At 38.4% G+C, this 12,704-nt stretch overlaps 1 protein-coding gene across 1 annotated transcript; it reads left to right on the forward strand.

Moving 5' to 3' along the window:
• Positions 1 to 230: 230 nt before the first annotated feature.
• Positions 231 to 2,490, forward strand: LOC130843908 (BTB/POZ domain-containing protein 10-like). The gene has a single exon (XM_057719826.1). It carries the CDS (start codon positions 427 to 429, stop codon positions 1,708 to 1,710), a length of 1,284 nt encoding a protein of 427 aa, XP_057575809.1. The 5' UTR covers positions 231 to 426; the 3' UTR covers positions 1,711 to 2,490.
• Positions 2,491 to 12,704: the final 10,214 nt, after the last annotated feature.

Genomic DNA, 12,704 nt, shown 5'->3' on the forward strand with positions numbered 1-12,704 from the left:
AAAATTCTAATTGTGTTTTGGTTTTTGCTAATTGTTATCAAGTCTAATTTTAAAAACATATAGTTTGATGGAAAAATAGCACATAAGGAAAACCTCAGTCCAGTCTGCCCTCCTTTTCTTCTCTCTTTGGAAGGTCCATAAGAAATTGAGAAAGAAACAGAAACCCAAAGCTTCACAGAGCTTAGAAAAGGCCATTGGTACAAAATGACTATCATACTTCGGGAGCCGGCCTGGAGCTGGCCTGCAACCTGCTGGGGCGGCTCTTGTAGCCGCAGCCGCCGGAGCGGCCGCCGCCTCAGAAGCCTCTGGAGGGATCCAGTTGGGAAGGAAGCGGAGGTGTAGCTGGCCCCGGCCTCTGCCTGGACACTTGAGGGGGACTACAGTACTCCCTCACGTGTTGCTAAAGGAGTTGTCGACCACACCAAAATGAGTCTACATGGTGCTAGTGGGGGTCACGAGAGATCAAGAGATAGACGAAGATCAAGTGACAGATCACGAGATTCATCTCACGAAAGAACAGAATCTCAGCTCACTCCTTGTATTAGAAATGTTACTTCTCCAACACGACAGCACCACGTTGAACGTGAAAAAGATCACAGTTCCTCTCGTCCTAGCAGTCCTCGTCCTCAAAAAGCATCTCCAAATGGTTCCAGTAGCAGTGCTGGAAACAGCAGCAGAAACAGTAGTCAGTCAAGTTCAGATGGTAGCTGTAAGACATCTGGGGAAATGGTGTTTGTGTATGAAAATGCAAAAGAAGGAGCTCGGAATGTAAGAACTTCAGAACGAGTGACACTAATAGTGGATAACACTAGATTTGTTGTAGACCCATCCATTTTTACTGCACAGCCGAATACAATGTTGGGCAGGATGTTTGGATCTGGCAGAGAACATAACTTTACACGTCCCAATGAGAAGGGAGAGTATGAGGTGGCAGAGGGGATTGGCTCTACTGTGTTTCGAGCTATTCTGGATTACTATAAAACAGGAATAATCCGTTGTCCTGATGGCATATCTATTCCTGAACTGAGAGAAGCATGTGACTATCTTTGTATCTCTTTTGAATATAGTACTATTAAATGTAGAGATCTCAGTGCCCTAATGCATGAGTTATCAAATGATGGTGCTTGTAGACAGTTTGAATTTTACCTGGAAGAAATGATCCTGCCTCTCATGGTAGCTAGTGCCCAGAGTGGGGAGCGTGAATGCCACATAGTGGTGCTTACAGACGATGATGTGGTTGATTGGGATGAAGAGTATCCACCACAGATGGGAGAAGAATATTCACAAATTATCTATAGCACAAAATTATATAGATTTTTCAAGTACATTGAAAATAGAGATGTGGCCAAATCAGTTTTGAAGGAGCGGGGTCTTAAGAAGATTAGATTGGGAATAGAAGGTTATCCTACCTACAAAGAAAAAGTAAAGAAAAGGCCTGGGGGCCGCCCAGAAGTGATTTACAACTATGTCCAAAGGCCCTTTATTCGAATGTCTTGGGAGAAGGAAGAAGGAAAGAGTCGGCATGTAGACTTTCAGTGTGTAAAGAGTAAATCTATCACCAACCTTGCAGCAGCTGCCGCAGACATTCCCCAGGACCAGCTGGTAGTCATGCACCCAACTCCGCAAGTGGATGAGCTGGATATTCTCCCCATCCATCCCCCTCCCGGCAACAATGATGTCGATCCTGATGCACAGAATCCGATGCTGTGATTGTGATGTCTCTTGAAACCATAGCATGCTACTCTCCACAGTGACGCTGCACTCTCCTCATCCTGCACTGCAAGGCCACACTCTTCATTGTGAGATGCGCAGAACAACGGTTAGGATATTGCAGTGTAGGCTTTTCTAAAGACCAAAGGTAGCTGAATGGTTTTTTAAATGAGTACTACTCTAGCATCTTGAGGTTCCAGTTATATAAATGTATTTATTTATCAGTAGGTTTGTGAAATTGGTTCTTTGTATGGGGGACAGCCCTTTTTCATACATCTAGATCTTTTCAGAAGTGGTGGAAATTGGCAGCTGGGGTACTTTCAGTCTAGATGGATATTAATCATACCCCAGATAAAATGTAGACTATTATCTAGTTGCACTTTATATATGGTGGTTAAGTGGAACTGTTCAAGCCATTTTTATAGTTGTGATGCACAATATAATTTAAATAAGTGCTTCTATCAAAGTATTCCTTCCGTAAATGTGTGTAGTTTGCTGCCCACGATGAGCAGAAAACAAGTGTCAGTGGGCTTATTTGAGTGATTAGGATGGGATTCAGTGCCCATCCTCATCAGTTATCTCCAGTGCCGTTTCCATCCTTCTCAAGTGAGTCACATGCAGGGAGTGTAAACATCAGGTGGTGTATTATTCAGTCTGCCTTACCCTTGATCTGTTCACAGATATTTATTTACTAATGATTTTTTTCGAGTTATGGGATAGGAAAATGAAGTGTTTGCTCTTCATTTACTAAATGATTGTAAACTCGTTTTTCATCAAAATAAAATTCCATTGTTTTAAAAAAAAAAAAAAAATGACTATCATACTTCACCTCCCCTACTTGAAAAAATAATTATTTCTGTGTAATGGTTGACAGGCTGAAATCAAATTTTACAGCCTAGATGTTTGGCAGCAAGAGACAAGGAGTGACAGCTAAGAATGCACTAAAATCTTGAAGGGGCTGGGGGGCTTATACTTGGCTGATAAAAACATACAAGACCTCACAAGTTGCCTGCCTTGAAAACAATTTCCTTTCTCTGAAAAGATTTAGAGGGCTTGTATTTATTTTTTAAATTAATTTTTGCTTTTAAAATGTAATTTCTTAAATATTTTCTTACAAGAAAACTCAAGGTAAAAAGAGGGATGCCTGTCATCCAGTTTTCTTCATTAGGGATTCTCCCTAATCTTTCCGTGAAATCAGTATAAATGGGCAATATCAAATACAGAGATAGTAAAAACAAAAAACAAAAAGACCCCCAAAATCTCATTTTCTACTTTTTTACTTAATAGAAGATAAAATATTTTTCCAGACTTGCGTTAAGGTTTTAGTTACCATTATAAGGATGTTTTTAATAAAAATATTTTAATATTTTGAGATTAGGCTAGAACAGCCTTCTTTGTGGACTGTGTTCTTCTTACCATGATATTTTCTCATGAACATGGTTACAGTTGATAGGCAAGTGAAACTGAGGTGCCTTAGTATTACTGAATATTGGTCTGCTATATTCAATTTAAATTTAAAAATATATACTTAAAATGTTTGCCAGTAAATAACATATTTTCTAGCAAAAGAAAATGTTTTAAAAGAGAAGAAATTAATCTGTCAATTAGAAATCTGGTTTTCTCATCAGTGGCGGCATGTGCTAAGCTGTGATCACATGGTTCCTGCATGGGGGTGGAGGGGCCTTAGTCCCGATTTTTTCCACTATAGGTTATCACAAGATATTGAGTATAGTTCCCTGTGCTATATAGTAGTTCCTTGTTGTTTGCCTATTTTATATATAGTAGTGTGTATATGTTAATTCCAAACTCCTAATTTATCTCCCCCTGCCTCTGCTGTTCCCTTTGGTAACCATATATTTGCTTTCTATGTCTATGAGTGTATTTCTGTTTTGTAAATGTTTGTATCATTTTTTTTTAGAATCAGAACTTTTAAAACTTTGTTTTATATATAGTGAATCAGTAACAAGTCTAATCCATTCATAAAAAATTATTATGTATAAGATCATATTGATAAGATTATAATAAATCATTGCTGAAATGATAATTCTAGTTATGATTGATGTTAAAACAGCCAAGCAAGGCCTTTTATCTTTCTTTCCAGTCATTAACTTGATAAAGAATATGGGCTCTGGGTTCAGACAAATGAGTAAGATTTTTGCTGTGTAAAACAGTGCTTGCCATCTATTATGAAGTTATTAAATCTTTTCTTTTCTTAAGCTATTTGTTACATAAATTCTCCTGAATAACTATTCTACAATATTCTTATTATTCTACTCATATTAGTAGCAAAAGTGCTATAAATATTAAGTATACAAAATACAAATACAAAGTAATAATACAGAATGTAATACAGTCTATGAAACCTGAAATTAAATATCATTAGTGTATTATAATCTTAGTATCTAAATGACCTAAGTCATTTTTCTCAACATACCCTGTAGTAGTGATCTTCAATTAATGGGACCACAATATTTATTGGTTTTTCAATATATCTAGTAAAAGTATAATATTATATCTGTGGACACCAATTATTAAGCAACAATGAACTGAGGCATAATTTTTTACAAATTAAATACAGTGAGTTAACAGAGCATGCTGTAATCATGAGTATTCTATTCTTAAAAATTACTAATAAAAACACAAAATTTTGAAAAGCTTTTGATAATGTGATATACAGTCACATTATGATAGTGACAAACAAGATTAGACTTTGGAAAGTAAAGAAATTGAACCCTTTCTCTAGAATACTTTAAGGTAAAAGTGAATACTGCCTCATAAAATGTAATAAACAAATGTAAAACTTTGGAAACGTTTCTTATTCTCCCTTTTCTACAATTGTTGAGGTTGTCTGATAATTAATTTTAACTATAAACCAAAATGTACTATATTAAAACAAAATTGCTGATATTAAAGGGATTGTCCATTTCTACCTTCTTTATGAAGTATATGAGCCAATTTTCTTGACACTAATTTATACAGTATAGATTAGGAAAAAAATTATTTATATATATTTAATAAAGGACTTGTAGAAAGAACCACTATAACTCAATAACAAGAAAAAAAACAGTTTTTTAAATGGGTAGAAGGTTTGAATATACACATCACGATAGAAGATATACAAATAGTAAATAAGAACATAAAAAATATTCTCAACATCATTAGCCATTAGGGAAATGCAAGTTAAAAACACAACTTGCCAAGTCTGACAAGGATGAGTCAGCCAATAAAAAGTGTGATAATACCAAGTGTTGAGGACTGTTTTGCTGTGTAAAATATTGGGAAAGTGAAACCTGTGTATATCACTAGTGAGAATGTAAAATGGTACAGCCACTTTGGAAAACTGTTTGGCAGGGTTTTTTTAGTTCAATATACTAACTGTACAATCCAGCCGTCCCAGTCCTAAGTATTTACCCGAGAGAATGGAAATATGTCCAAACACCTATTCACAAATATTCATAAGAAGCTCTATTTGTTACAGTACACACTGCAAACCACCTAAACGTTGTCTATCATCATCTGGTGAACAGATAAACAGATTGTGTGTGTCCATGCAGTGAAATATAAATACGTGAAAGATACTTCACGTTAAAGAGGAATAAACTACTGCTAGAAACAATAACATGGATGATCTCAAAAACATTATGCTAAGTGAAGAAGCCAGACACAAACTACTAAAACTGTATGGCTCCATTTCTATGAAATGCTGGAAAGGCAAAACTAGAGTGACAGAAAACAGATGCCATGAACCAGAGGAGGAGGAAGAGACTGACTGCAAAGGGTCACAAAGAAAGTTTCTGAGGGAAGGAGACGTTTTATGTCATGATGGTTGCATGACAGTATACATTTGTCACTGTACTGCCACTTGAAGTTGGTGATTTTTATTCTATGTAAATTATACCTCAATAAAGCTGAATTTTTAATGCAAAAAAAATGAGAGAGCATAAAACAGCAAAGTTTAGTTACCATTTTGTCGAAAGAAAAAAAAACTGATAAACAAGGGTCACTGTGGTTTCACAAATGACTAATAGTATGAGATTATTCCTGACATCTCAGGAACTACCTTGAGAAATTAAGGGCCCATACAGATAGCTTATCACAGGCTTCCCTTCACACATCAGCTGATTAGACCCAGAGCTCGTGTCAGACACTGATAAGAACAGAGACTGCTGGTTGTACAGAGCGTGGAAAAAGGAGGTGGTAGCTGCAACCACTAGTCCCCACCTGAAGCCTTTCTCCGGGAGTGGACGTGCTGGTGACTGGAATGAGCTAGAGACCCTCCTTGGAGCAGAACTTGACTATGATGGGCCCTCATCAATTCTTCGTTCACTCGTAGCCACGTCATACAAAGTATCATACAACCCACACATAAAATAGCTAACTAATAAGGACCTACTGTGTAGCACAGGGAACTCTACTCAGTACTCTGTAATGGCCTGTATGGGAAAAGAAACTTAAAAAGAGTGAATATATGTGGATGTATAACTGATATACTTTGCTGTACACCTGAAACTAACACAACATTGTAAATCAACTATACTCCAATAAAAATTATTCAAACAATGGAAGGCCCTTTTTCCATCAGCTCACCTGTCTTAATTTTGATGTTTAGAACTCGGATTTACTTCACATGGACACCTTTACTCCTAAGACTTAATCATTAGAAATTAAGCCTAATTCCTATTGGTTCAACTACATGATCTTTTTCTCTAAGACAAACCATAATAACGTATAACTTACTTTCTTCTTTATTTTACCTGAAGAAAATATCCACTACCTCTAGAAAGTGATGACTCTTATAGAAGGAAAATACATTAGGTCTGGAAATGGAGAGGAAGCAAGAGTTCATGAGCTTTTGAAGGTTCAAATGGTGAAGGGGGCTGGCTCTAACAAAATCGTACGTTGATACCAAAATTCTTTTTGGTCCATTTTTATTGGCATTGAATATGTGTCACTGAGCAGATGCAAATGACCAGATGCATATGAATGGAAAGAACTGACCCTTTGATTTATAGAACCTTAGAGAAAAACTCTCCTTTCCTCTCTTACTGAACATTGCAGCCCTGCTGTGGATGGCTGGAGGGCTCTGGTCCTTATCAGATCCCTTGCCTAACCCTCCATGGCAACGGCTGAAGGGAAGGGATATTCTTCAAACCCCCGATCAGTTCTACTTGCAAGGCAGTGGCATAATTAGGTAACCATGGCAACGGACAATTTTGAAAAAAGCCAAGAGCAACAGGAAGAGTCAGAGAAGTCTGCCATTTGAGGTACTGGCTTTCAGGGACACAGTGGCTCCACCACACCATTCAACATGCAATGGCAGTGACTGGTATTAAGTAGGAGTGATTCACAGAAACTATGTGTCCTCTCAGAGTCTCCACATACTACTAGGGGGAGAGAATCTGGAGGAAAACAGACACAGATTTCCCATTCTAAGAATAACATTTTGTCTCAGAGTCATTAATTTTATATTTAAAATATATTACCTTGAACCTAGAGATTATCATATTAAGTGAAGTAAGTCAGACAAAGACAAATACTGCATGATATCACTTATATGTGGAATCTAAAAAATAATACAAATGAATCTATTTACGAAACAGAAACAGACTCACAGACATAAAAGACAAATTTATGGTTTTCCAAGGGAAAAGTGAGGGGGTGGGAGGGATAAATTGGAGATTTGAGATTAACAGATACACACTACTATGTATAAAATAGATAAACAAGGATCTACTGTATAGTACAGGGAACTATATTGAATATCTTATAATAACCTATAATGGAAAAGAATCTGAAAAAAATATATATATAACTGAATCATTTTGCTGCATACTTGAAACACTGTATATAAACTATACTTCAATAAAAAATAAATTGAAACATGGGCTTCCTAAGTGGTGCAGTGGTTGAGAATCCACCTGCCAATGCAGGGGACATGGGTTTGATCCCTGCTCCAGGAAGATCCCACATGCCATGGAGCAACTAAGCCTGTGTGCCACAACTACTGAGCCTATACTTTAGAGCCCGTGAGCCACAACTATTGAGCTCATGTGCTGCAACTACTGAAGCCCATGTGCCTAGAGCCTGTGCTCTGCAACAAGAGAAGCCACAGCAATGAGGAGCCTGCGCACCACAATGAAGAGTAGCCCGCGCACCACAATGAAGAGTAGCCCCCACTCACTGAAACTAAAAAGAAAGCCCGCACACAGCAAAAAAGACCCAACACAGCCAATAAAATAAATAAATAAATTTATTAAAATAAATAAATAAATAAATTGAAACAATATATTATCTTCTTTAGTAGAAAAAAAGTGAAGTGGGATGTATTGGTTACACTATCAAATGATTATGGTTTGCAATACTTTTGACTTATATCTTCCCATCCCCTCCTCTCTAGGCAAGACAATAACAAACAGATCTTTAAAGCTTAATAAAAACAACATATTTAAGTCATGTTTGTTTTTAGTAGAATTGGTAGACTACATGACAGCTTTGCAAAATTATATACATGCAGCTATGCAGAGACACAGAAACACAAACACTATGTTCATAATATATCTGCAACAGAGTAATATTTTGATCAATTAGCCAATGAGTTTTGTATTTTTTCATTGAAGCAGGCTCCAGGGCATTCTCTGTGTTTTTCACTCATGGAAGTGTTGAAACATCACAAAAAAAGATAAAACAAAAACATCACATTTTGACTTTCAAATTCAAAATCCTAGATCTCAGGAGAATAAATACAGCTTAGAGTATGAATGGCAGATTTATATAATGACAAAAAGCACCACTTTCTGCTCAGAATTCCAACATCCAGATGCAAAACAGTATTTCCTGGGACTAGAAGGACAAAGAAGAGAGTTCAGAAAGAAAGGAATGAGTGTGCAGTGTGGGTCCTGGAGAAAGCAGGGTCCTGCCTCTGTAGCACAGTCCAGAGAAAATAAAAGTGACAGAAACACCTAATGTGCTCCTGAAGACCAGAGAAGGTACGGGAGAACCCTAACACAGAGGAAAACATGTCTTCTTTCCAGGTAAAGCCTGGCAGGCATCAAGACATGAAGTAGAGTGTTTCTTTACTCTTGACAGCTATATAAACATAGGGAATGGTCAGATTTACCTTATGGGGTCTCTCACAGACACAGTACATCACATAAAGGGAGGCAGGACCCAGAGGTTCACAAGGAGCAATGGAATCAGCTGGATGACAGCCAGGCTAAGTGAGGCCGCTCAGTCCTGAAACATGCAAGGAACTGAATGCCACCAATGACCACATGAACTTGGAAATGGATCCTTCCCCAGTTGAGCCTCAAAAGAGACTACAGCCCTGGAACAAAAGACCACTTAGAAATGGTCTTCATGGACTACACACTACAGGGGAACAAAGACACCTCTGTTCATGTAGAGTAGCTAATGGTTATCTAGACAATGATAATGCTGTTGGATTGTAAAGGTACCCTGGAATTTAGAAGCAACTCCATGGAAAATGGGATAGGGCTTTGAACTAATGAAAATAGTTTTCATTACCCTGTGAAATAAAATTATATTAGTAATTTATTTTTAACCATAAGAAGATATTATATTTTCTGTACACTTGAGTTTTTATTTTTTATTAAATGTCAAGCTTCTCAGAGATTGGGGGGGAGGGGTCTGTCCAGGACATCCAAGCCACCCCTTACCTGTCACAGAGACTAATTAGAAACCTGAGTAGAGTTAGGACTTAGTCATCTTAAGGATGACTTAAAATCTTATGAGATATCTGATGTGCTGAAATGAGATGAACTTTCATCTATAAATCCTGATCTCAAAAAATAAATCCAGGACATTGTGATTAGACTGAGTTTAAAATTAAAATGCCTTAAGTGTCCTAAAAGAGAATAAATGTGAGTTTTTAGTATTTGTTAATAAGAATACTTAGAAAGTGTGAGCCATAGAGGAAGATGTTGAAAGGTCTTACATTGATTTCTGGATTTCTAAGAACACAACAACAGTTTAAATACAAGAAGGTATATCAGAGGCATCAGGCCAGGAAGATAATATTTACCATCCAAATGTCTCATCTCTCACTCTGCCCCAAAGTGAATGGCTGGGCCACCACTTTGAAGAAGGAGGCAAATGGACTCTGATTCGAGATCAGGGAAGTCACCAGCTCTAGAGGGAAAGCTCTTCTAAGACAGCCACCAAGAGGGGATGGGCATACTCCTTTTCTGTTTGCATTTAGAAAACCTAAACACGTCCTCATACTTTCAGCCCAGTTAGAGAACCCACACTGACTAATGTGAAGGCTAAGCTGGACCTGTGGATGCCCTCCAAACCAGAGAGAGACCAAAGAGTGTAGCCAAACCATGCTGAGAAGCTAGTCTCACCAGCCTTTTCTCTACATCTGGCCTGATCAGAATCTTATGAGCAAGAGAAAAAGGCTACAGTTTCAATGAGGGAATCAGCCAACTGCCTTTGTCACCTGTGGCCTCAACAAAGAGTTTTCCTACCCCACCATTCCCTTCTCCAACGCTTACATTTAAATAATCGACAGAACAAACACGACTTAAAACAAGTGTAGAGGTAAAATGATGAACTTACTCCAACAGAGAAAAAAATTTAAAACAATAATTTTAAATCTTATGTTACACTAAGAGAAAAATTATAGCATGAGAGAAATTCTTAATGGTAGAATATGTGGGAAAATTCCTGAACATTTTGTTCCTTTTAAGATCAGTTAGAAAACTGTGTCATGTAGTTGCCATAAAACTAATGTGATTTTGCCTCAGAGGTGGTCAGAATGTGGAGCAAGAATAATTTGGACTCACCTTCTCTCACAAACACACTGGATTACAATTACAGTGGACCCTTGAACAACACGGGTATAAACCCCATGGGTCCACTTGCATGGGTTTGTTTTTTTTTTTTTTTTCACTAAATATATACTGTAGTACTACATGGTTCATGACTGTTTGGATGGTTGGATATGTAACTGTGGATACAGAGGGCCAGCTGTAAAGGTATACCCAGATTTTTGACTGCATGGACAGTTGATATCCCTAAACCCTACATGGTTCAAGGGCCAACTGTACTTACAGAGCAACCATCTATGACAATAACCCGAAGACAAGCAGAAAAGATTTTCCACAACTAAAGAAATAAAAAAGGAAACACAGCAAGATGGGTAAGAGGGGCAGAGCTGCAATGTAGTCAGAACCCACACCCAAATATCAGCCACCCACAAACACAATGAATATCACAATCACAGAGGTCCTTCTCAAGAGGTAAGATGTCCTAGCTGGATATCATGCTCCCCAGCCTGGGGGTTCGTGCACCACAAATACGAGCCCCTAGATGTCTGGCTTTGAAACCAGTGGGGGGACTTACCTGGAGGTGCAGTGGTTAAGAATCCATCTGCCAGTGCAGGGGACATGGGTTCGATCCCTGGTCCGGGAAGATCCCACATGCCATGGAGCAACAAAGCCCATGTGCCACAACTACTGAAGCCTATGCACCTAGAGCCTGTGCTCTGAAATAAGAGAAGCCACTACAATGAGAAGGCTGTGCTGCAATGAAGAGTAGCCCCTGCTCACCACAACTAGAGAAAGCCCATACAGCAATGAAGACCCAATGCAACCAATAATTAATTAATTAATTAAAAAAAGAAAACCAGTGGGGCTTATATTTGGGAAAGCCAAGGGGACATACAAAACAGTGACTCTACACTTAAAGGGCTCCCTGAAAACCTCACATGCTCTGAGTCCCAGCTCAGATGCAGTAGTTTGAAAGAAGTCTGAGTTAGATCCACTTGCTAATATTGGAGAGACTAGCAGAGAGGCAGGAGGAAACTAGGACCCCCCTGGGGAAAGAGATGTGGGCAGCAGCCATTTTGGGGAGCTCATGCTGTCATGATAAAAATGGTACCAGCATATGTCATTTTGGAGTCCTCCCTCCAGAACTATTAATGTTGAGGAGTAGCCTGTCCACCAGCAGGCCAGCACCAGCCTCACACTACCACAGGCCATGCAGCCAACCTTGCAGGAAACCTTCCTTAGCCTCCAGTGGGCAGTTAGCTGCCATATAAGGCACAGCCTTACAGCCAATCAAGTAGGGGCCAGTCCTGCCTACCAGGTCACCCATATAGTCAGCTTTGCCACAAAAGAAGGACCTACACAGGCCACATGGGGGCATCCCTAGAGCATATGCTCTGGTGACCAGGGAGTGTGCTACTGGGCCACATAGGACATCTCCTACATAGGAAATGTAACCAACCTACCTAATACACAGGAAAAAATAGATAATTGGGCAAAATGAGACAAAGGAATATGTTCCAAAGGAACAGGACAAAACTTCAGAAAAAGAGAAGAATGGCTGAACACAGTGAGAATTTCAACAGAGTTAGAAAATAAGACAAAACAGAGCTGAGGAATACAATAACTGACATAAAAAATAGGCTAGAAAGAATCAACAGTAGATGATATGATAAAGAGGAATGGACCAGTGATCCAGAAGACAGAGTAGTGAAAATCACCAAAACTGAACAGAGACAATAATTTTTTAAAATGAAAATAGTTTAAGAGATTTCTAGGACAACATCAAGCTTCCTAACATTCTTCTCCAAGATGGAGAAGACAGAGGAAAGGGTCAGAGAACTTATTTGATAAAATAATAGCTGAAAACTTCCTTACCTGGGGAAGAAAAATAGACAACCAGGTCCAGGAAGCAGAGAGAGCCCCAAACAAGATGAAACCAAAAAGGTCCACATCAAGCCACATTATAATTAAAATACACTAAGTCCCCTACATATGAACTGTCAAGTTGCGAACTTTCAAAGATGCAAACGTGCTGCTTTAAGCCAGCTGTTGTATAGTACTACTGTATTTAAGGTACTTTACTGTAAGATTAAACTTTGTCTTTTTGTGTTTGTTTTTTATGTATTATTTGTGTGAAAATATTAAAAACATATTACAGTACAGTACTATATAACCAATTGTGTTAGTTGGTACCTAGGCTAACTT

This window comes from Hippopotamus amphibius, chromosome 2 (assembly GCF_030028045.1).
Source record: "Hippopotamus amphibius kiboko isolate mHipAmp2 chromosome 2, mHipAmp2.hap2, whole genome shotgun sequence".
Classification (NCBI taxonomy): domain Eukaryota; kingdom Metazoa; phylum Chordata; class Mammalia; order Artiodactyla; family Hippopotamidae; genus Hippopotamus; species Hippopotamus amphibius.